Source organism: Phocoena sinus, chromosome 1 (assembly GCF_008692025.1).
Source record: "Phocoena sinus isolate mPhoSin1 chromosome 1, mPhoSin1.pri, whole genome shotgun sequence".
In the NCBI taxonomy this organism is placed as follows: domain Eukaryota; kingdom Metazoa; phylum Chordata; class Mammalia; order Artiodactyla; family Phocoenidae; genus Phocoena; species Phocoena sinus.
Window position 1 is genome coordinate 33,238,434 of NC_045763.1, and position 25,309 is coordinate 33,263,742.

At 46.4% G+C, this 25,309-nt stretch overlaps 1 protein-coding gene across 6 annotated transcripts in view; it reads left to right on the forward strand.

The window, feature by feature from the left end:
- NFYC (nuclear transcription factor Y subunit gamma) overlaps window positions 1-24,304 on the forward strand; it is a 63,552-nt gene extending 39,248 nt beyond the window's left edge. For 4 of the 6 annotated variants that reach the window (XM_032635109.1, XM_032635130.1, XM_032635119.1 and 1 more), the window contains 8 exons: window positions 1,861-1,932; window positions 3,353-3,466; window positions 7,012-7,107; window positions 11,947-12,120; window positions 15,870-16,028; window positions 19,508-19,615; window positions 22,086-22,145; window positions 23,105-23,832. In XM_032635109.1, the coding sequence (XP_032491000.1) occupies window positions 1,861-1,932; window positions 3,353-3,466; window positions 7,012-7,107; window positions 11,947-12,120; window positions 15,870-16,028; window positions 19,508-19,615; window positions 22,086-22,145; window positions 23,105-23,536 (1,215 nt within the window). In that variant the 3' untranslated portion in view covers window positions 23,537-23,832. Of the gene's footprint in view, window positions 1-1,860; window positions 1,933-3,352; window positions 3,467-7,011; window positions 7,108-11,946; window positions 12,121-15,869; window positions 16,029-19,507; window positions 19,616-22,085; window positions 22,146-23,104 lie in introns of all 6 variants that reach the window. The other 2 variants (XM_032635147.1, XM_032635140.1) reach the window with 1 other exon arrangement.
- The last annotated feature ends 1,005 nt before the right edge of the window (window positions 24,305-25,309 follow it).

Genomic DNA, 25,309 nt, shown 5'->3' on the forward strand with positions numbered 1-25,309 from the left:
AGAATATATTCGCATCTTCCGCATAGTAGTAGGTATCATACATTTGCTGTTAGTTGAGTTGCATGAAGTAATAAATGAAAGAGGAGGAGAAAAAATAAGAATAGTATGTGTCCTGCTGTCTCCTTTTGGTGAAACTTTAATAAACTGGACTTCTAAGCCTCTACCACTCCAGGGTTAGGTTTTTAGAGGCTTATGGAAAATGCTGATACCTAATTTGGAAAAGGAAAAGATGAAAAATTAGTGTTGGAAATTTGTAGAGGTGAGTGGTAGCCAAGCAGCTTGTTGGGTTTGGGTGGAGTAATTAGACGTCTTGGGACTTCCCTGGCGGTGCAGTGGTTAGGACTCCATGCTTCCACTGCAGGGGGCATGGGTTCAATCCCTGGTCGGGGAACTAAGATCCTGCATGCCGCCCGGCATGGCCAAATAAATAAATTAAGTAAGTAAGTAAGTAAGATGTCTCGGTGTACATTTTATCCTAATAGTTGCTCTTCTGTATTCATAAAATAGAGTCTGGAAAGGCTGGTGATGTTTTTCCAAAATGCCCCATTGCCTTCTTTGATGTATAGTTGAGGTTTTCTGTTGGTCTTGGAAAAGAAAGTTCACTGATGCATGTTAATTATACCAGATCTCAAATAAGAGCTGCTTCCTCCGTAATGTGATGATGTAAATTCCCAGGTGAGCATATTGAGTCACATTTCAGACCACTTATAGAATCAATCATTTGACACCTAGTCCCAGTAGGGATTTTGCTGATTTTAGCTAATCTCTGCCTTTGCACCTTTCTCTTCATTGCAGCTCTGAAACCCAAAATTGATTTTTATTTCTAGAATTGCATCCATCATTGGCCATGTGTTTAAATACCAGTAGTATCAAAATAAAATGAAAAAGCGCTTAAACTGCAAGTAATTGAGTAGTGCTAATCGAAAATCCCTTTCCTAAATCCTATCCACAGTAAAGTTAAATGGTTTCTCCCCAGCTTAGTCTTGTTTGTTAAGAAAAAATTGACCGGGCTATTCCTGAATGACAGCTGATATATTCACCCTCACCCTTTTTCCATACTCTTCTACTCCCACCCCCACCCCCAAGCAGATTTTGGAGACAAGGCCTTTGCTGCTGTGATGGGAAAGGAGCTCCTCCCCAATTTCTGGTGTCACATTAGTGCAAAGGTCAGAAATAGGCAGTGCCGGGCTTCCCTGGTGGTACAGTGGTTGAGAGTCCGCCTGCCGATGCAGGGGACATGGGTTCGTGCCCCAGTCCGGGAGGATCCCACATGCCGCGGAGCGGCTGGGCCCCGTGAGCCATGGCCGCTGAGCCTGCGCGTCTGGAGCCTGTGCTCCACAACGGGAGAGGCCACAACAGTGAGAGGCCCGTGTACTGCAAAACAAAAAAAGGCAATAGGCAGTGCCACATTGGCTGATGAGAACAGTCACTGTGGTCAGGTGCTGCTGGCACTTGCCCTTGCAGTCCTTGATTAGAAGGAAGAACTAGAGGAAAATCCCTAAGACAAAAATCTCATTTTAACCTGCATGCAAGCTGGTAAACTTTCTTGGGTGAGGGGAAGACACGTATAATACATCTCTATATTGTGCTGGCAAAGAATGTGGTATTGTTTGGGGCCACTTTTCATGAGGGCACTGTTAGAAGCCATCATAAGTTTATCCTGAAACCCTTTGTTTGAAGCTCTGCCTTGGTTAAGAAGTATTTTGCCTCTAGAGCTTGTATTTTGTTAATTTCATTTGTACTTCCTCTCCTGCCATATTTTCTGAAAGGAGGGACTAAATCAATCAGAGTGTTTCATGCTGCCTGTCATACCCTGTTGATTATTCCTACCATTTATGTACCTGTTGTTACTCATTTCAGAAAGATTTCCGAGTACAGGAACTCCCACTGGCTCGTATTAAGAAGATTATGAAACTGGATGAAGATGTGAAGGTGAATTCACATTCATTTTCATTATTCATATTGAAAGTAAAACGATGGGAAAATTATTGCTCATTTCTCTAGAGCTCAAAGTCTAATTAAACAAAAATGAAAATAATATTGTCTGTTGCTTTTTTATTTGGATTCTCTCTAAAATTGTTATGTGAGCTAAAATTGAACAGTTTTAATTGTTGTATGGTCTTCTCTGAAAATTGGGGATATCCTGTTTTCCAGATGTTGAAAAGATGCTGAGTATTTGCTTTTTGAATCGCCCGATTCTTTCCACTGTGTAATGTGAGCGTGTGTCATCACATCAGCGGGACAGTGGCGTCTTCCTAGCATCTTATTGCAATCTCTAGTGTGTTGATCTGAGCTCTAAGAAATGTTTGATAATGATATTGCACTTGTTCTAACTTTTCAATCTGTAAGTTGTTTCACATGATTTATACTTGTGAGAAGATTTACTTGGGGGTGGCCTTTTCTGTATTCCTAGGAGTCCACATCCTGTTACAGTTCTCACAGGAAAAGAGCAACTGTCTCTCTTTCCACTCAAAATTGATAGTCTCTTGTATTTGTGTGGAAAGCTAACAGTTTACCACAGTTTTCCCTTTTATTAGCTAACTTCTTCCTCATGGTAACCCTGAGAGATTTGATAGGATAAGAATTGTTAGTTTCACCATTCTATAGACATGGAAATAGACACAAAGAGGTTAAAAGTGTCTCACCCAGCATAGAAGAACCGAGATCCCAAATCTCACCTCCTACTTCCTTAACTACAGAGCTCTTCCCGTGGCTATATCCTGCATAGACCACCTCACCAAGGGTTCAGAGCTTTGTTTGACCAAGAGTTTGAACTTTGAATTCAGACTTGGCAAAGGCAGCTTGCATTACTTGAGCACTTACTGTGTGCCAGGCCTTGTGCTGGGTGCTTTTATATATATTATCTCATTTGATTCCCACAGCAACCCTGGAAGGTTGTTATCCTCTTTTTCACTATGTGAAAAATAAAGCCCAAAAGGATGGGAAGCCAGAGATTTTCCCTAAATCCGTTGGCTCTCATACTCATTATCTTTCCCCACATTGTCTCCCTTTGGATTAGAACCTAAATCCTACCACTTACTGGCTCTATGGACATAGGCAAATCACTTCATCTCTCCTAAACCCTAGTTTCTCTGAAAGGCTATTATGAGAGAAAGAAAGTGCATGGTAGGTGCTAGATAAATATCCTTTTTTCCCTCTTCCCTTCTTCTGTCTGCTACCTGCTTTGTCCCTACTCGTGGATTTATTTTACCTTGGAATCTTATAAGGCTACCACCTTCTTGTTTTCTAGCCCTTGCCCCATAGCCCAAGAGTAGGACATGAGGTAAGGGACGAACTGACTGGTTTGAATGACTTGCTGGTGATTGACAGGGAGGGCCTACGTCTGTTACAGATGATCAGTGCAGAAGCCCCTGTGCTGTTTGCCAAGGCGGCCCAGATTTTTATCACTGAGTTGACTCTTCGAGCCTGGATCCACACAGAGGATAACAAGCGCCGGACTCTTCAGGTAATATTGTAGAAAATTAGGCAAGAGCTGCCTTTGCCTTCTTCTGTTGCATGGCTTTGGACCAAAGTTTTTGTTTTTCCTTAGGACTCTGTCAAGCTGATATGTTTAACTGGCATCTTCCTCTACTGCTGGGAGGCAGGCAGACCATATAGCCAAGATAGTCTTTATTTCCCCACCAAGAATCTTAATTTCCAACTCTCCTGTTTTTCACAGCTCAGTGACTGAACTTTGTACTTGGTGAGCTCTCACTATAAACAGAGGCTAAAGTGGTATTTATCTATTTCCAGATCTAAACAACTTCTGGTTGGAAGCCTTGAGAGACTGCAGAAAAGAACAGTCCCAGGAAGAATAGTCTCACTAACCTCATTAGCCTTTTTGTTCCTTCCCTACTTTCCAGGGAATCCTTTTCTTCTTCTTTCATGTTTCCTTTTTTATTTTAATCCAGCAAATCAGCATTCATGTTGTATGAGGACCCCTTGGTCATTGGCTCTAGAGGCCCTCCGCTCAACATCCAGGCCCTAGTTGTTAGAGGAAAGGTTTCCCAGACATAAGAGGAAGGGTGTGACAGATACAAGAGTGACAGTATTTTAACAACAAAGCCAAGGAAGTAAATTATGCTTTCTGTTTCCCTTTATCTCCAAAATTGAAAATTCATGCTTTTATTCATTTATCTTACAGATATTAAATGAATACCCACAATGTGCCAAGCACTGTTCTAGGCCCTGGGGACTAATACACAAAACAGACAAAAATTCCTACCCTTGGGGAGTCTATATTCTAGTGCAGCCAGACATTGAAAACTTATTTTATGCTGTCTTGAAGGAAGTCTGTGAATTTAGAGAGATCCAATTAAAGCTACCTTCAAGATCAATTCAGATTAAAAAGTAAAATGGGCAAAGCACTTGAACAGGCCCTTCAAAACAGAAGATACCCAGATGACCAATAAGCATGTAAAAAGGTATACAACATCATTTGTCATCTGGGAAATACAGATTAAAACCACAATGAGATACTGGTTTACACCCACTACAATGGCTGAAATAAAAAAGACTGACAATACCAAGTGTTGACAAGGAAGTGAAGTGACTGAAACGTTTATTGCTGGTCAGAATGTAAGGTGCGATCACCTTGGAAAACTATTTGGCACTTTCTAATAAAGTTAAACATGTTCCTTATCCTAAGACCCAGCCATACCACTCCTATGTGTACACCCAAGTGTGGACATTGTTGTATTGGAATGTTCATAACAACCTTGTTTATAATAGCCAAAAACTGGAAACAGCTCAAATATCCATCAAGATGTAAATATATTAACAAATTGATATATTCATAAAATGGATTACTACTCAACAATAAAAGAAGCAAACTGTTTATTCCTACAACAACATGGATGAATCTCAATAATATTAAGCAAAAGAAACCAGAGGAAAAAATTACGTAGCACGTACACCATATACTGTCACCATCTGTGATGATAGAAATCAGAGTTGTTGCCTCAGATTGGTAGGGGAAGGAAGTTGACTGGAAAGGGATAGAAGGAAACTTTGTCTGTTCTTATCTGGGTGATAGCTACCTGGGTGCATATATTTATTCAAATTCATCAAGCTGTGTACTTAAGATTTCTGTATTTTTTTTACTAAATACGATAATCAGTAAAATACTAGCATTAAAAAAGCCAAAATAAAAATGTTAAAAAGACCCATTTAAGTATATCTGTTTCCAAAATTCTGTAGAACACTTTGGTGTATGTTTGGAGGTGATTTTTTTTTTCTCCCCCTCATTCTATCCATTGATGAGCCATTTGGGTAGCTTGAGTAGGTGACATCATCAAGAACATGATACTACATCGTACTAATCTTAAATGAGACCTGGCAGCCTTAAGATGTGCCCTGCCTCGGTTGGGAGGGTTTATTATCAAGCTGGTGGCTGGCAAGAAGGGTGGACTGGAGTTTTGCATTTCAATGGCTTGGGGCCATCACAAAGACAAGGGAAGGAAAATTTCCATCCCCTCCTATTTTGTCTGATGAGTCACCTTCTTTTAAGATGTGATATATAGGTCTTGCTAAGGATTTCTGTTAGCATGTTGACTTTTCCCTCCAACATTTTATTATGTTGGAAAAGTCAACATGCTAACGCACAAAAAAATTTGAACATAAGCAGAGTTTACAGTGAACACCTGTATACTGACCGCCTAGATCCTACCGTTAACATTTTACTTGTTTTGTTCCCACGTCTGTCTTTCTCTCTATCCATCAAGTCATCTATTTTTTTTTTGAAGATGCACAGCCACCATTGCTGCTCCAAAGTCAGTTTATTTATTTGTTTTTATTTTTAATTTATTTTTGGCTGCACTGTGTCTTCATTGCTGTGCGTGGGCAAGTGGGGGCTACTCTTCGTTGCAATGCGTGGGCTTCTCATTGCGGTGGCTTGTTGCAGAGCGTGGGCTCTAGGCACGTGGGCTTCAGTAGTTGTGGCACGTGGGCTCTAGAGCACAGGCTCAGTAGTTGTGGCACACAGGCTTAGTTGTTCCGTGGCATGTGGGATCTTCCCGGACCAGGGCTTTAACCCGTGTCCCCTGCATTGACAGGCGGATTCTTAACTACTGCGCCATCAGGGAAGTCCCCAAGTCATCTATTTTTATATGCATTTAAAAGTTTACATTCCCCTGAACACTTCAACATATGTCTCACTCACCATAGTTCACTATTTTTTTCTGTTTTTTCCTTTGCTTTAAAATTGTCATACAGTGAAGTACACAGATCTTAAGTATACATAGTGTGTTGGTTTTTAATTAAAAATCTTTTAATTTTATTATTTAAAGAAAGGGAATGTCACTCTTAGAAAGAACGCCATCAGAGCAGACCGTGGTTTCAGTAGCATTAGTCAGCTGACTTGGTCTCTACCCACCCTGCCTCTGTTCTAGTGACTTCAGGCTTCCAGTGTTCATGTCATGTGGAACAAGATTTAAACTGTGGATTTGACATTGTGATTTTGAATTTCAAAATAATAATTGTAGCCTTGTAGGAACTAACATATATAGATCCAATGACTAGAAAATATTGCAAAAAGTTATTGAATTAGGATTTCAGCAAAGAGATTCAAAATAGATTATAACTACTTGTGAACCAAAGAGCCAAAATATTATTTAGGGGCTTAAAAAGTTATAAGGTTGAATGATAGTCTAACCTTGCTAACCACAGAATGACCAGAAACGTGTCAGTTAAGATTGCTAGATTTGTACAGATGTATCTGGAGGATGATAATTTAGGATCCAGCGGAAGTGGTAATAGTTGGAGCCTCAAATATACAGTTTGTAGAGCATGAGCTACATTTATCTCTTTTTTGTCAGTGTTTGTCCATCAAGTCTGATCATTTGAAGTTTATAAGAGTTTGGTTGTACTACTTTTGGCCTGTAGGCTTGGCCATGAGTATTTAATTTGGCTTAGAAGTCATCATCTTACCTTACTTGTAACTTGGAGAGTAGAAAGCCAGGTGAACTAGTTTCTCCCCAGGCTAATTTTTCACTCTGCTTTTCTTTGTTACAGAGGAATGATATCGCCATGGCAATTACAAAATTTGATCAGTTTGACTTTCTCATCGATATTGTTCCAAGAGATGAGCTGAAACCACCAAAGCGTCAGGTGAGCTGGGAAGGCATTGCTGCTGCTGACTAGAGAGTGCCTTGCATCCTGGTGTCAGATACGCTCCTTTTCCTCTCGCAGCACAAGTCATTTGCTCTTCTTTTGCTTTTCTTTCTGTAGACCAGATCCACCCTTAACATCTCCTCCTGTTACTCATTTAGGGATGCTTTTAACTCAGTGCCTCTGAGGTGGAATTTCAGTGAAAACAGACAAAATGAAAATGAAAGACTTTAGTTACAACAGTAAAGTGAAGCTCATTTCGAGGTATCCTAGGAAGTCTGTCAGAGTTCTTAATCTGGGATGGGAGAGCAAGTTACAGATTTTAGATTTCCAAGAAACAGCTTCTGTGTGTGCATAGTGGTGTCTGGAGTGAGTGGACTGGGTTTTCTCTTAGTCTGGATTGTGGTTCTCTGCACAGTGCGCTGGCTGCACATTAGAATCACCTGTTAGGGTTTAAAAACCACCAGTCCCTAGGCCCCGCCCCCTACACCAGCTGAATCAGAATCTGCGAGGGGGAGGCCCAGGCATTAGTGCTTTTTAAAGCTCTCCGGATGCTTTTAATGTGTAACCATATTTGAGAACCACCACTTAAGCAACCTTTCTAAGCAGTCATGAGAAAGAATGTGAGTGTCTGCCTTTCCTGCTCTTCTGTCTGCTCCTCTCCAGAGGTCACACCATTGTTTTTCAGCACTTTGGGTGCATAAAGCTCTTAATTGCAATTGTGATAGACCCCTCTCCTGTATAGCTCATCATTTTAGGCATGCAGATTGCATGACTCACTAGATGTAGTAGAGATGCTTGGGGAATAGTGGCAGAGTCTGGCAGGAGCAAAGCTGAGCCTTGATCTGCTTTCTCTGTTTTGTTAATAAAATTTTAAGCGTTTTTAATGAATTAATTCATAGTGTATTGTCCTTAGAAACAGGAGTCATTCAGTGACGACCATTCTCCTGTGCCGTCTCACGTTAATAGCGAGTAGGAGAGTGTAGGAGAAGTGGGCATCTTAAACACCCTTTGTAATCCCGACCCTGCCTGAGGGTCTTTGGGTTAACAAGCCCTCTGCACCTCCTTCCTAGAGCGGGGTGCCTCACTGCGTCTTCGTTCTTTCTGGGCAGTCTTTGCTACTGTAAACATCCTTGACTGGAAGCTGTAAGGCGTTCCAGGGAGCTTTCAGTCGGATGTTTACAGCGGCAGGCTGCCACGGTCGTCCCGCTGTGCATCGCCTTTGAAACATTGCAGGTTTGTGCCCACGGCTCAGTTCCTCCTCTTAGTGCTTCCCTCCTCTCTGAGAAGTCACCACAACAAGAACTCAGACCACTTCACTTCCTTCAGAACAGTTGATAGCATTCACCCATTCTCCTTGTTGGAATTTGTTTCAGAAGCCCCCTTTAGACCAAGGTGGTGAGCTCTGTGACAAAATCAGGCCTTGCTCGGGCTCCTTGCACCAACTCCTGCTTGTTCCCTGGGGCTGCCTGCCGAGCCAGCTGGCTAGAGAGAATGGTCATGTCCTCTCCCTTCCTCCAGTGTCCTCAGTGCTTGACTCTCTTAGGGTGTCAGAGAGCTCCTTGTTACATCCTAGCCTGACTCAGAATGCTATGATCCATCTCCTTTAAAGTGTGTCTAGCTGAAACAGCTCAGTTTCTGAACTGAACAGGTTCAGTTCTTTGCAGGTGTTCAGGCCATTGATAGGCATCCTATTCGGGAGAGCTACTGCCTGGCCTTTGAAAGGTTGAGATTGCTGAAAGCTGGCCTGAAATTCTAAGATAGCACTTTTAATCCGCTGTAGACATGATGTTTTCCCAAGCTCCAAATTGGCTGGCACCTTCCTTAAGTCCTTTAAAAGCGCCTACTCTCCAGAACTCACCCTTTCTGAAGGAGGGAGCAGTTCATTCTTGCTACTGAAGCAAATGTGCTTTTTTCCAGTCTGGGGCTGGCTGCACAGCACTGTGGTGATGGCTCTAGGATGTGAGGCTGCTTGTTCTCTGGCGTTGTCTGTCAGACTCTACTTCTGAAGAGATTCTAAGAGCAGGCACTCTGGTTGGGGAGGCCACTGCTAAAGCTGGGCAAGCGCCCCATTCTGGATTGATCCAGTCATTCAGAGATTGTTCTAGCACAGGGGGTGATTTCCCACTGCTCGGGAAAGAACCGAGCCAGAAATACTGAGTTGTGCATCTAAGGCCCTTGACTTCTCTGAGGTGCGTGGGGATGTCTTCTTGTTCTTTGGGGAAGCGAGACTACTCAGGCAGAAGATAGTTGAGGCCTGACTTCTGCCCCACTACGACTGTGAGTTGAAAGTTCCTGCACACTGAAATGTCATTTCCTCTTCACCCATTTCTTTAAACCAATCATAATCACTCCCTTGCTAGCTTGACCTCCATTGGCGGAATGAGTATTCATAATGCAGAAGAAGCTTAGATATGCCTCCTTCCATTCCAGTGATTTGAGAGCTGTCATGCCTGTCCTCACAACATAAACCTTGGTGCCTCTATTTGATACTCACAGAAGTGTCCTAGACACTGCCTAGTTCATAAACAGTTTAAGAGCATACAGTAGGCATCATAGGAGAAGCTCTTTACATGTTCTCACAGCTTTGGCAAGGGATATTTTAGCTTCTGAAAGTGGTACTTAAAGGGTTTGCTATTTGTCTGGCAAAAAGACCATATTCACTTGCAGATTAGCTACAGTCAAGGATAACTGAAGACAGAAGAGTGACAGGTCAGGGCTGGTAAATGCCAGTGGCTCCCTACTCCCTAAGACTTCCTACAAGTTAGTTCTAGGGGTCTTAGTCCTCTGTACCCTCTCATCACCCAAGAGCTTTTCCAAGTTAGTTTGGATTTCAGTGGTTGATGTTTCTTATAGAATGGGAAGGGAGTTCTGAGTGGAAAATAAATTCATTGAACCTATTTCAGGAGCCTTGAAAAGAGCAGTTGGTCTTGGTTTCTTCGCTAAGGAGGATGTCAGTATTATCCCTGTCACAGCCAAGATCAAGTTGACTGGCTGACCTTTATTTATAATGGTGAGAAGTTGGAGTTGAAGTGGAGGTGATGTTGTCACAGTTAAGTTGTTCTGGAAACTGAGACCTAGATGAACATAAAAGGGGACCTCCTTTTTCTTCTTCCTCGGCATGATCATGTCCAGGGTTCAAACTGTTTGGGCCTGAAGCACAGAATACATTAACTTAGAAAGCTGGTTCATGTTTGAGGACTAGCTTAGAAACCCAGAATGTTACAAGTGTCTGCCTAGACTGGGTGAATGGCCATTAGGGAACCTTGTCATGCAGAGATCCAAGTTCCTCAGGGGCTAGATATCAGGAGTCCTAGTTTTAGTATCCTGGGCCCCCAGTTACCGGGCAAGCAAAAGAATACCCAACCCCGTTCTTTAGCGGACAGGCGTGTCTCCTGCACTACGGCCACAGAATCCTAGAGGTAGCAAGAAATTAGGGATTCTTTTCTATTGCTAACAACTGTTGGGTTCAAGAGAATTTTTCATACTCCCAACTTGGGTTAAAAAAAGTACTTTCCTACCTCCGGTTGTCTGCCTGGCTGTATGAATCCATTCAGCAACTGCTTATTGAGTGCCTGCAAGGAGACAGGTGGTAGCGACAGTGGGGAGGGAGCAAGAGAGAGTGAGGCTTTGCCTTCATAGGGCTTTCATTCTAGCAGGGAAAGTAGTAGAATTTTCCAAGCAAGTACAAAACAAGTGTAATGAGAAACGGACTGTGGAAGCACAGATTGGGGATGGGGTCAGTACCAACTTTGTAAATGTCACTCTGGAGAGCTTTGGTCCACAGGGTCTCTATACCTTGAAGAAGTGTCTTCTTTTCCTCTTTCCTTGAACCTGGCAAACTTAGTCCAGAACATGGAAGTGAGTAAATTTAGCTGATATTTTGCTCAACAAGCCCAAGTGGTTGTATGTTTCTGTTGTTTTTGTTGTCCCAGGCAGGGCACCATGTGTCGCAGGGCCCTCCGGAGCAGACGCCGATCTGTGTCAGTGGTCAGGGGCCGGCCAACCCTGGACCCTCAGGCTGTAACCATGCCGTAGTGTGTGTAAACATCCTACACTCTCAGCTGTGAGCTCGAGGTGGCTGGGAGAGGGTTGTTTACTCCTTCTGCCATGGAAAACGTCAGCTGAAGAAGGAACGGTCTCTTCACCCAGCAGATCGGCCAGAGGCCACCCCACTGGAGGGCTGTCCCTCAGGCCCCCTGGGTTGCGCTTCTGTGGCTAAGTACCACCAAACCAGATGTGATGCTGGATGGACATGGCCTCAGTGACCACAGAGCTCTCGACATGCTCTGAAAAGCTGGGCTCTTGCCTACCAGTGTTCTTGATCCTGACATTTGATTCTGAAATTCCAGTCCAGAAAAAGCCCTGTTTCCCTTTCCCCTGCTCGTTCCCTCCTGAGGTGGTGGGAACGAAATACAGAGAGTGCTGCCTATTTGGGAGATTGGGATCCAGCCTGAGAGCATGGTATTTGGGGTGCTTGCCGTTAGCACTCTTCTCAGGTCATAGGCCTTGACGGCATTTACTGTCGAGCACTGCTAGTGCGTGGTTTTTAGTTACAGTAATTATTTGCCCATTTGCAACTCATCACGCAGTGGGTGATTACTCTGTACTTCAGAAAATTGGCTGTATGTTTTGTGAAGCCTATGGAATCTGTTATTTTTAGTGTGATTTAGCACAACTGGTCTCTTCGAATTCCACTTTCTCTTGGCTTCAGATGTGGAGAGCTCAGCGTTCAGCAGGCAACTGCACAGAGCCCATTTGGGGGAAGAGTGGAAATTCACTGTGGCAGCTGCTGAGCCGGTTCTTTTCCTCTTACCTGCCCCTCCTTCTGCCCCACAGGAGGAGGTGCGTCAATCTGTGACTCCTGCCGAGCCCGTCCAGTACTACTTCACGCTGGCTCAGCAGCCCACTGCCGTCCAGGTCCAGGGACAGCAGCAAGGCCAGCAGACCACCAGCTCCACAACCACCATCCAGCCCGGGCAGATCATCATTGCACAGCCTCAGCAGGGCCAGGTCTGTGAACCGCGGAGGGTGCCGGCCCAGCCAGACAGCACCTTTTAGGTTTGGGATGGGCAAAGTGTGACTGGGGCAGAGGGGCGGTCAGATCACCCGGTCCTGTAGAGGACTGGATTTGAATTCTGGACACCTGGGCTTTTCCCCAGATTCAGCCACTGAGGTGATGTGTCACCTGATCTCTCTGGACCCTGGTTTCCTTGTGGGTCATATGAGGAAAGTGCAGTGAGCAAGACATTCTCCAGGATCCCTAAAAAGTTTTAGGAGGAAAAAAATCTTTATATTGCCCCCATGAAGAATAGTGACATCTTTTTTTTTTTGGCGGTACGTGGGCCTCTCACTGTTGTGGCCTGTCCCGTTGCGGAGCACAGGCTCCGGACGCGCAGGCTCAGCGGCCATGGCTCATGGGCCCAGCCACTCCGTGGCATGTGGGATCCTCCCGGACCCGGGCACGAACCCGTGTGCCCCGCATCGGCAGGCGGACTCTCAACCACTGCGCCACTAGGGAAGCCTAGTGACATCTTTTAAGTGGACTCCGTGCCTGCTGTCTGTGTCTCCCACCAGAATTGGAATTTGTACCCTCAAGGGGGAGATCAGGCATCATTGCCAGCTTGCATACCTCTCCTCTCCTTTTCCCCATCATTTCTGTGTCCCACCAAATTTGTGTCAGGTGACTTTCTTTTTACAATAGTAATCAGAAGGTTCCTTCTCTGTCTGAAAGCAGTAACATCCACATGGTTGGGGATCATGAGAGGCTGAAGAGAACTATGTGTTTTTGTTTTTGTACGTCTTTATTGGAGTATAATTGCTTTACAACGTGGTGTTAGTTTCTGCTGTACAACAAAGTGAGTCAGCTGTACGTATACATATGTCCCCACATCCCCTCCCTCTTGAGCCTCCCTCCCACTCTCCCTTTCCCACCCCTATAGGTGGTCACAAAGCACTGAGCTGATCTCCCTGTGCTATGCGGCTGCTTCCCACTAGCTATCTATATTTGGTAGTGTATATATGTCAACGCTACTCTCACTTCGTCCCAGCTTCCCCGCCACCCCCATGTCCTCAGGTCCATTCTGTACGTCTGCATCTTTATCCCTGTCCTGCCCCTAGGGAGAACTATGTTTTCTGAGCTCTGACTCCAGATTCCCTGCCAATCATTAATTTATTTATTCATCAAACATTGGACATCCTCTTAGATAAAGTCCAATGCTATGTGTTGGGGACACAAGCATGAATAAAACAGTCCCTATTTTAAAGAATTCAAGAATCTAGTTGGGGCTACAAATACTTGAAGGTTACACCACTTGCCACGTGGGAAGTATAAGATATTCTTAGGATTGTGTAGAGGGTGTTATGGGAGCACTTCAAAGTGGGTACCTAACAAGGATGTGAGGGAGGTGGAAGGAGATGTCAGAGAAAGTTCCCTGAAGGGAATAATGTGAGTCCTAGAGGGAACAATGGAAATGAATCAAATAAAGAGGGAAGGAGGGCTTTCCCAGGAGAGGGCACAGCACGAGCAAAGGCTTGGAGGTGAGAAACAGCACGGGGAAAATGGTAGGATGGGAGGGTACAGTCAGCATAGCGGAACGTCTAGGCAAGTTGAAAAGATAGGCAGAGGACACATCCCAAACAGCCGTGTGTGTTCTAGTAAGGAGCTGGGTTTGCCTAAAGAAAAAAAGGTTGGGACAGGGGTAGATTTAAATATTACTGTGATTTTAGGATTTATTCCCTGCCCATTTTCTTATCCATGTAACAGAAATTTATTGAGTGCTTGCTCTTTGCAAGACACAGTGTTAGGCAGACGGGGTTTAAAGATGATCACGGCCCAGTCCCTGCCTCAAGGCATCCGCTGCACCTTGATGCCTGAGGGACTTTCTTTGGCTAATGCTGTGCCTCTGTGGTGGTGAGAGCTTTACCTGCCAAAGGCTTATCCCTGTACAAAGCAAACTTCAAGGGAGTCTGCCAAGAGCTGGCTCTGATTGGCTGGCCGTTCTAAGAAGCTCATGGCTGTTGTGCCCCGACAGCAGGGCATGCCATATGTGATTTGACATCTGCCATGCTAGCACGAGCCCTCGTTTTCCTGAAATGATTTAGAAATACCTTGGAAATCCTCTTGGGAAAATTGAGTTGGCAGTACAGTGATGAGTTGGCAGTATGCATGTTTTTTAGTCAGCGAGAATTTCACCTACCTCTTCTTTGCCACCCCAGACTTGCTCAGCTTGGAGCTGATAAGGCTTGTGAGGGCAGTGAAGTTGGTTCCTCCCAGCATCTCCTGTTGTTTCGCTGTCTGGCTGGTTCAGGGTGGCCTTGTGCTGTGTCACACCTCCCTGGACCTACAGGAATCGTTGTTTCAAATTGAGTTCAGATACCTTTGCAGGACCAATACCTATTAAAGTTGGAAGAAAAGCATAATTTGTTAAAGTGAATCCTGTGTTTTCTGTCATAAAATTGGAAACATTTATTACTGGAGGTTTGGGGAACAGGCTGAGTTGGAAATCACGGTGTGAGTATAGGAGGTGTTTCCTGTTGACCTAACCCACTGCATGTATTGCCCTCTGTCATCTTTCTTCTCTACCCTCTTGCAGTTTGTAGTAATTTCTCCTTACCTAAAAATCCCTTGAGTCCCATCTACAGTTCTCAGAACATATCCCCTTCCCTTGTAACTTTAGATGCAGAGTAGACCTGTGCAGTCAGAAAGTGAGAGCATCAGAATAACAGCATCGATTGAAGCCCAGGATTCATTAAGACTCTCAGAGTTGTCTTAAGAGGTGATTCTTAATTCAGAGTGGGGAGAAATCATATCCAAAGTGAGGGGTTGGGGTGCAGGTGTGGTTAAAAGGCTCCACTAGCACCACCGCCAGATGAACAAGGCCGGGATCTGTAATGGTCACATCTAGGGCTAAAGTTTTGAGATTAAAAGAAATGACTGATCCTTTTGACAGTTTGAATCTACTGTCTCTCAAAGGAGCAAGTTTCATTGGGCAGTCCTCTAAGTGTGTGTGAAACACAGAATCTTCATATACATTAGACAGAAATTCCTTAAATCTGTGATTCCTGTTTCTAGAAAGTTAGAAGTCTGGCTTTATTAAATTCTGTTACTTACAGGTAGCCTCAGTGAAGGTCCGGGTCTTAACAGTGTCCAGGTCTTAAGGGTGTTTGCCTCGCCCGTGGAAAGCAGTGCTGTGATCCAGAGCAGCTGGCTGGCCAGAGCGGGCTGGAGTCGCTCTGCTGCTTGAATGGGGGTGAAAGCCAGTGTGCCCTTTATGTTTCTTCCAGTGTCCTGCATGCCTGAGAAGGAGTCCAGGGTCCTGAGCTTAGTTAACCCATACTGATCCCACTTTCCATTTAGTTTGCCCTCTAAACTCACCTGCTCCAGACTTGACTTCAGCCATGTCTCAGGCAAACTATCGTGGTTGCTTTTGATTCTCTTGTACCGTATGTGCCTTTCTATCATTGAAGGGGCTGTGAAGAGTTGAGACGTTTGAAGCATGGAGGTATTCGGGGCCGAGGCAAATATTCTGTACTCTGAGTCTGAAAATCCGTTTGGCCTTCCTGTCTTTATTTTGGAGAGTGACTTGAACAGTGCTCGGAGCCCAAAGGACTCTGTAGGTTGAGTATTGTTAGTGTTGCCATGAGGTCAGGCATTCATGGCGGGGGTTTGCTCCCGGTGAACTGCTCGTCATTAACCCTTTGGTAGGCCTAATGGCTCTGGGCTGGAGCTCAGTCAGCTTTCTCATGACTCTTCCTTCCAGACCACCCCCGTGACCATGCAGGTTGGAGAAGGTCAGCAGGTGCAGATTGTCCAGGCGCAGCCGCAGGGTCAAGCCCAGCAGGCCCAGAGCGGCACCAGCCAGACCATGCAGGTGATGCAGCAGATCATTACGAACACAGGAGAGATCCAGCAGATCCCGGTAAGTCCTGCCCGCCGCGAGGTCTGCGTGGCACTTTGCTCAGCAGTGTAACGGGAAACAGTTAAAGGTTTTACACACACGCGCACACACACACACACACACACGTACACACACTTTGTTATAAACCTAGATTCCCATTACCCCAAACCACAACTTGCTTCACTGTATACGCCCTGCTTTCCTTTAATCCAGGTTCGGGCTCGCCACGATGGGGCAGCTCCTCTCCATTTCCCCTCACTCGGCCTACGCAGAGAAATCATTGTAACCACTATTCTGTGCCAAGGCCCAAAGGCCCTGTGAGGCAGTCCTAGTCCTGTCTTTTGATTTGCAGAGAATAAGAGGGAGGTGTATAGAGAAGGCCATAAATACACTTGTTGCATATTCATGAGTCAGTTCCCAGTGGAGCCTGCAGCAAAGTGTATTTTTGGCTTTCATTTAACTTATCCATTCCTTCACTGTGGACTGCTACTTCCTGTGTGCCTTGAGGGATTTCATTTCTTAGATTTGTTGGCTTTTTCACTTGTACTTGTTCTTTGGTGGAAAAAAAAAAAGGTCCTTGTCTTAACACTTGCCATCTATTCATTGGTCAATTTGCCACAAAAAAATGTGGAAAATGAGTGACATGGAGCAGGCCTGTTCCTGCCCCTTGAAATGTAGGCAGATACAGAAACTCACTTGGACCTGGTTAACCACTTCCTTTTTGAAGAAAGTTCAGAAAGTATCCTCAACTCTGCTTTGGGGACTGTTCTTCTTAACAGAGTAATAGGCCAGGAGAAAGCTTAGGAAAGGGGGGTGTGTGCATCCCTCTGTTTACCTCTTCCCTTTTCATCTCTCTCTCTCTCTCCCCTTCCCATCCCCCGCTCCATCTCCCTTTTCCCCCTCCCTTTCCTTCCCCCACAGCGTGGGGCTGGGGGTGGTGACGCCACACACACACACACACACACACACACACACACAATTCCAGATTCCTTGCAGCCACCAGCCCATGACTTCTCTCACAAATGGTTCTCATTTTTGCATGTGGGGGCACCAAAACAAGTTCAGCTAAGCCAGAGAAGAGTTCACACTTCGTAGTAACTTTTTTTTTTTTAATAAATTTATTTTATTTATTTATTGTTTTTGGCTGCATTGGGTCTTTGTTGCTGCGCATGGGCTTTTCTCTGATTGTGGAGAGCGGGGGCTACTCTTCGTTGCAGTGCACGGGCTTCTCATTGCGGTGGCTTCTCCCGTTGTGGAGCACGGGCTCTAGGCACGTGGGCTTCAGTAGTTGTGGCACGTGAGCTCAGTAGTTGTGGCTCGCGGGCTCAGTAGTTGTGGCGCACGGGCTTAGTTGCTCCGCGGCATGTGGGATCTTCCCGGACCAGGGCTCGAACCCGTGTACCCTGCATTGGCAGGCAGACTCCCAACCACTGCGCCACCAGGGAAGCCCTGTAGTAACTTTAACTTGAGTCTTGTAAAGCCTCTGGGGCACAGAAGACTTGTTGCAGAATTTAGGACCTGGTCTTCACTGTATACCTTCTGCAGGAGTCTGCATTTCTAAACTCGCCAGAGTGCTCGTGTTAGTGATGACCTTTAGGAAGGAAGCTTTGCTCCTCTTTTGAAAGCCCAGGGGGTAGGCTTCTTTGCTCTGTAATTAAAAAGGTGTGAGCGTCCCCAGGCCTACCCTTGTGGTAGAGGACTTGAAGGGCAGAGCATCACCAGTACCTAGACACAAGCCTGAAAGAAGAGCTTGCTTCTAAGAACTGCTTGGAACTGTTTGGCTCACAGCTTTTCAGTCACATTTGAGTTTCTGCAAAAGAGCTCTTCCCAGCTGGGAAATGTAAAATCCCTATGGCCAGCAGTATACCTTCCCCCACTCCTGGGACAAGGCTTCGGTCTTTCATCCCATGTTCTTCAGCAGGAGTTCTGGTGACTCCTGGTACCAGCCACCATCAGTCTTGGCAGATGAGGTTTCCCAAGCCTCCACCCAGCTGTCTTCCTCCCCATAAGCAACTTAATGTTGCCTGGAAGCCACACTGTGGGATGTAGTGGGGAGTTTAGGCTTGGCATCACAACTTCCCAGCAGCTCCTCTTGGCATGTTCTCAGGAGAGAAATGACTACAGGTCGCAATACCTTGCCCTGTCTCCTTTGAACCAGATTATTAACGGGTTTAGATTTTGTGTCCCTCCATCTTGCCTTAAGCGGACAATTCTGGAACGTTCTACCAGGAACTTCAGTGTTAGTCTTTTCTTGGTGGTTCAAATCCTCATTGAGTCTGAAGTTTCAGGGAAGCAGCTTGATTTAACACTGCATGCAGAAGCTTCCTCCTGTCAGCATTTTCCTCACGGAAGTAAAAGCCCCTGCAATGAAGTTAGCTCTTGAAGGCAAGGGAAAATTTTGCTCCAGGACATGGGAGCAAAAGCTCACCCTCAAGAAGCTCACCCTTACAAGCAAAGCAGGCTAGGCAGCTAGGGAGGGTGGTGTCTGGGCCTCCAGGTAGAGAGAGACCAAATCTGCTGGTCCTCCTGGAGTCGCCTTCATCCCCCACATCCTGAGTGTGTGGCTGTCCGTAGTCCTCCTTTGCTGACTCTTTTCTCTGCTGACTGGTCCTCTCCTCATCCCCGTGCTCGAAGCACTCACTAATGCTTTTGTGCTACGCTGTAGCATTAAGAGCCTGAGTTAAGGCTTTTAGCACACAATTAAATGCAGCATGTGGTATTATTGTATTATCTGAGACTTAATCTTAAGCATGAGGGACTTTAAGGGCATTTTTGTAGCTTTGGTTTCCGATGATGGGGTTTTATGTGAAAGGTTTATTGATTCAGCTTGCCTTTGGGAAGTATTTGGCCAGAAGCTAGTGCTGAACACCAAGGATCCTAAAAGTCCCACAGACCCCTATTGGTCCTGGCTCTTGGGGACAGAGATAGTAAAGCGGGCCAGCTTTCTCTTCCAAGATGTGCAGCCTGGGGCTGGGCAGTTCTAGGGCTGTGGTGCGGAGTGATGGCCATCGGCTTTGGTTACTCCTGGCAGACTCCGGGGCTCTTCTCAGTATTAGATCAGCCGTCCCGGGGACAGGGGTGGGGAAGGGTGGAGACGGAGGGGAAAAAGGCCCCACACTTAAGGTATAAGCGTTCCGATAATGTCAGACAGTCTTTGGCATCAAATCTTAACGTAAACTGTGAACAGATAGCTAAGAGCCAGTGAATGTTGAGGGTCCAGTCGTGCTGTCCTCACATACATGACAAGATCCTCTGGGAATTTTTCCCCAAGTCCATTCAAGGAACATATTCTCTTTTGTGTTGTGTGACTTACGGGGTAGGGATATTATGGTTTTGCTTGTTTGGGTTTCTGTTAAAAAGGAACTTTTCAGGGTCAGCCTTTTTGGAGGGGTTGGGGTGGGGACGGGTAGGGGACAGTCACCATTTCTTGTCATGGAAAGTTTGCTTGTTTGAGGTTGCATTCAGTCTCCGGTGGTTTGTTTGTCTCTGCCCCTGCCTAGGTGCAGCTGAATGCCGGCCAGCTGCAGTATATTCGCTTAGCCCAGCCTGTATCAGGCACCCAGGTGGTGCAGGGACAGATCCAGACGCTTGCCACCAATGCTCAACAGGTATGTGCTGCAGAGATTCAGGGCTTGAGTTGGGAACCAGCTGGAGCTGGCTTCTGACAAAGTGCTCAGCACACAGCTCTCGCCACCTCATCCTTCAGCAAGAGCCGCCTCCACCCCCCGCACGTCTGTTCTGCACCCCAAGGGACAGATGGGGTTTATCGGAGGATTGGATTCAAAGTGTGTCTCTTACCATCGTGCTCTTGAGCGACAAGGAAACTCAAGGCAGGGGAAGCCTCAAGGATACTTGAAGAAAGCCCAGTGTGTGTGTGCGCAGGTCTGACTGGAGGAAGCCTTCTGACAGACTGCCTCATCGTCAGGCTGAGTTTCCATCTTTAAACCTGATGACTGTTGTGATCTGGCACCTCCTGTGCCCCTTGGAAAGCTACTTAGGTTTTTACTTCTACCTTCTCGTGCACCCCTAACCAGAGACTGCCCTCCTCATCTCCTCTCATGCCCTGAGATATTGAAGGCTGAGCCACAGGTGCCGAGGGGGCTGCCTCCCTGGGCTTGGGGATTGGGGGATGTGGGTATTATTTGCAGGGGATGGGGGATACTGGACAAGGGGAGGCATTGTTAATCAATTCTTTTGCCTCAGACCCAAAAAAAGAAGGGATCGTTAAAGAGCTGGACTCGTCTGGCCCAGTTGCATTTTGGTGATGTATCTATTGACAGTGGTGACAGAGCTGAGTTTGTAGAGCAGGTCTCCAAAGATCTCATTTGGGAAAATATGAGGAATGAGCCAAAAGCAGGGCTTCTGAGTTCCATATCGTCTCTGGGATCCTTAAAGGCCCACTCTAAACCCATTTCTTGGCTTGCATAAGAATATGGGCTTTTCCCTAATTTCCTGGGGCTCATTGACGTGGAATCAGATATCAAGATTGGTCCCACCCTTTAGTGTACCCCTCTTTTTTTTTTCTTAAAAAAACTTGTAAGATTCTAGCCTGGGATCCAGAAACTTTCTATGGCACAGGGTGGGAGGAAATGAGAAGGAAGAGTTCCTGGTTCCCCAGAGGTAGTTTTGAGACCAGGAACTAAAGCCAGAAAGTGGGGAAAGTTGGGTGTATAGAGAGGAAGGAGTGAAGCAAGAAGAGGGTGCCTGAGGACAGAGTCTGTGTAACAACAGATTGTAATTATAACAACGTGGCACTTCGTAGGTGCTCAGTAAACGTTTGTTGAATGAACGTTAACGTGTAAATGGAATTTAAAGGTGAATGAAACTCTTCTCAACTGATGTGAAGGGCAATCCTGCTGGCCACAGGGCACAGTTAAAACCTTCTCCTCTATGACGAATGTTTTCCATTTGTCTCAGGATCATTCATTTATTCTGCAGATATTTCTTCAATACTTACTTTGCACTGAGAGATACACAAAACTTAGCTCCTGCCCTCAAGCAGGTGGGAGGAGAAAGACCCAAAACAAAGAACACTAGTAAGAAACCCTCATAAAGCCCTTTCATACCTGTCCCCTTGTTTTCCTCATAGCTTCATGGGTAGACCCGATGGGTTGTTTTTGGCCCATTGTGAGGACACTCGAGAAGACAGTCCTTACCTTGCAGGGTGGCTGTGATGATTCCAGGAGAAGGTACACAGAAAACATTAGCTAGTCAAATGTTCCATAGATAACATATACACACACAAACATTCTTTAGTCTTTTTTCTGGTCTACCAAGCTGTCTGCAGCAACTGGCATTATACGATGCAGTTCTCCATGTCTGTAAATTTCCTTTAAAATGTATTTAAAATGCCCACGTAAGATTTTAAGCACATGTGATAAATGTTTTCCTTACCACCGCCCCCCCCCCCCCCCCCCCCCCCCCGCCCCGCCTTGGCCCAGAGGGTTGCACGTGGCCTCTCTCGGAAAAAGTACTTCATAGGTTTGCCACAAGGGCTTCCAGGGCCAAGGCCACCTGCTCGCCAGGGTGTTTCATATTCCAGTCAGATAATCAGGGTGATACGGGTTTGGTTTGGAGCCCACCTTCCAAGCCTGAAAGGGACCACTCACCACTTTGCCCAGTGTTTTGCAATCTGCCTTCACTGGTTGAAAGACAGACTCTTAGGGTTTCTGCCTAAACCATAAATGTTATGCCCTGTCCTGTCAGTACCTAGGAGCTAGGTGTTTTTGTTTGACTTGAGCCTCAGGCCCCAGAATTTTTTAGCAAGGGGCTGGTTTCGGTGGGGCGGGGGGTAGTTACGTGGACATTGAGAGAGATGGTTGCAGAAGCTGAATATTGCATGCTCCGGGGTCCTCTGTGTGGTGCCAACTCTGAGTAGCTGTCTGTGCTAGGGGGTGGGGAGGGACCCTTGTTTTCCTGCTACTCATCAAGCCCCTGTTCTGTGCCAGGCCTCATTCTGGGCACTTTATGTGCATTGTCCTTTTGATCTTCACGACCCTCTCCTGGCTGGTGGGCTGGTGGACTAGTGGACCAGACCCTGCAGCTGATCTGCCTACTTTGCCATCTTGATTCCTACAGATCACACAGACAGAGGTCCAGCAAGGACAGCAGCAGTTCAGCCAGTTCACGGATGGACAGGTAGGACACCCAGCCTAGGCAGGAGCAGAGGGTGAGGAGTCGTGACAGGGTAGCAGGTGATATCTGTGGGTTTGGATGGCTAGGGCAACTGTCCCATCATCTGTTGACAGTGAGTGGACAGAAATTGTTGAAACAACAGTCTTGCCTATCCTCTAGATTTATAGACTTGGTGGGAGTTGACAATAATCCTAGACATTATGTAGCCCCAGTCCCCGTTTTACAGATGAGTGAACTGAGCCCTGGAGGTGGGAAGTGCCTTGTCTGTGCTTGCTTAGCTGTTCATTGCAGAACCAGGACTAGCATGCAGGTCTCCTGTTTCCTTTCTTTAAGAATAGTTTTTCTCTAAGCCACGCTCTTTTTAATCTCATGGATTAGTTGAAACGCAGAGAACATGTGACCTCTCAAGCTCTCTAGGTGCCTGGAATTCAGTAATTCTAAACTCGTGAGGAAGGGATCTTCCCTTTGCCGGCCCCCTTTCCCTTCGCACTATCTTGCCAGAGACCCCTGAGGACATGATAGGATGACATGCCTAAGCCTATGTTCTCTGCTGCCCAGAAAGGAGAGGAACTGGCATCAGGACCCAACTCTGGCTTCTGCCAGCACCAGATGCCAGGCTCACATGCCAGGGCTGCTGTGGCAGGGGGTCTTAGCTTTTGGTTTCTTTTGGAAACACCTGAGAAATCATGTCCAGTTGGCCCTAACCTTCCGTAGTGGCTACGCGAGCATCTTCGCGGGTCTTCTCTGTAGTAAGCATTTAATCCCAGGTGACCTGCCTCCCCCTCAGGCCCCATGCAGGAGATGGAGATTCAGCGTAGCCTCAGCCTGAGCCAGAGATACTCTGAGGAAAAGAGGAGAAGGGGTAATCCCTACTGCCCCTGCCAGTGAGGATTACTGAGTTGGGGAAATGCTGACTTCCAAGCTGCTGGTACAGTGGTTCGAATTGCTTGTGTTTGTCACAGAGGAACAGCGTGCAGCAAGCTCGAGGCTCTGAGCTAACGGGAGAGGCAGAGCCCAGAGAAGTGAAAGCCACAGGAAATGCAACTCCCTGCACCTCTTCCCCGCCCACCACACATACCCCCTCTCACCGGGCTGGTGCCTCCTGTGTCTGCTGCTCCCAACCACAGCAGAACTCCACTTCCCCTCCTCCCTCTGATGCCTTGCAATGGGTGGTGGTTGAGGTATCTGGGGCCCCCAACCAACTCGAGGCCCATAGGGAGCTGCATGCCCCTCTCCCAGGGGTGACCTCACTCTCTCCTCTCCACCCCTCGCAGCAGCTCTACCAGATCCAGCAAGTCACCATGCCTGCCGGCCAGGACCTCGCCCAACCCATGTTCATCCAGTCAGCCAACCAGCCCTCCGACGGGCAGGCCCCCCAGGTGACCGGCGACTGAGAGCCTGAGCTGGCAAGGCCAAGGACACCCAACACAATTTTTGCCATACAGCCCCGGGCAATGGGCACAGCCTCCCTCCCCAGAGGACCCTGTCGACCTCAGCGCCTCCTGCAGGCTAGGACACTGGTGCACTACGCCCGACGCCTGGGGGCAGAGATTCTCCAACAGAAAGATGCAATATTTTTTATTTCCTTTTTCCCTTTTTTTTTCTCCACGGAATCAATATTTCAGTATGTTGAGCTGTGTGTCCAATGCTATGAAATGAAAATAATAAATAACATATTTATGGCATTTTCTTGAAGAGTGTGGTTGAAGAAATATTTCGTTTCTCTTTTTTTGGTTCTTACTGCCACTTCTTTTAGGAGCAAATCTCAGGGGTGTATGTAATCTCCTGACTCTTAGAACAGCTGCTGACCCAGGATTTACCACCTTGTTCTGCCCTCACGTGAAATTAGGTGACCATGTGTAGCTTCTTTTTCACTAGTGCTCCTCTCCCCGCGTCCCTGCTCTTGCCCCAGAGCTCTGTGGATTTGCATCAGAGGCCATGGAAACATTCCATGCATTTAAGAGACTCATTTGCCATGGGGAGTGGATGGTTTCATTCCCAAACCCTTCTCTTCCAGGGACTCAAGGAGACTAGGACTTTGTGTATTTGCCCCCCACCCCCCAGTTTTAATTTTATTTTTAAATACATTAAAAATTATGGTAGTCTCCTTTGCTGCATGGACTTCAAACTGCATGAAATGCAATAAATCTCATTTTAGATAATTTGGAGTCTGGGTTTCTGTGTCTGGGGACATTCATGGGACCACTTTGCTTGGGAAAGGCTTGGAAAGGTTCGTCTGCCCTCAGGTTGGGTGTCTGTGAAGGAGGGGGACACCCTTGTGAGGAGGGAGGATGTCCAAAGCAAGGGGAACTTGAGCTGCATGTCTGATTCAAATTGAGATCTTCAGCTGATTTAAAAAATGACGTTCATTTTTTAAACGTTCATCAGAACATTTGCTGCTCAGAGTTGCCTGCCTGCCTTATTTCCTGGACTGCGTATGACACGTGGGCCAGATTCAGCCTGTGTCCTTCTTGGCTGAGGGTGAAGAGAGCATCTCTCATGGAGAAAGCTTTCTCTGTCCTTAAGCAAGGACTCGAGTACGTCCCTCCACTCCTGTCTCGGCACAGGCTGGCACTCTGAGCTGCCTGCTGTGGCCATGCCCATTACCAAAGGCATGGATGGCATCTGCCATGGAGGGTAGCCCAAGCCCCTTGTCAGCCAGCAGGTCAGAAGGGTTCTACAGCCAGGGCCTGAAAGTATGGAGAACAGAAGGAGCATTCCACTTCTTCACGGCCTCTGTTGGCCGTAGAGGCCAGTGGTGAGCCATCTTCCCCTCACCATGCCATTTACAGCTAGAATGAGGCCTGTTGTCATGGGAAGGGCAGAGAACTGGCTGCCAGGAAAAGTACTGATGTCTTCTCAGTCGGTAATATGTCATAAAACCTTAGGCAACTCCCTTCTTTTCGGGACTCTCTTACAGTGTGAGGCAGGGTTAGGGAAGGGCTTTAATATTCGATTATTTCAAGTCTGACCCTGATGCTCTAATAATTCCCTCACTGAGTATCCCCCACTGTTAACCATGGTAAGCACTTGGACATCTGTCTCATCTGTTTCATTTTCAGTTACTTACCTAAGTGTACCTTACCTTACTCCACAAGAAAAAGTAAGACGGCTTGCACTGAAAACATACACAGTGAAACAATGTGACAGATGAGAATTAGGAAGAA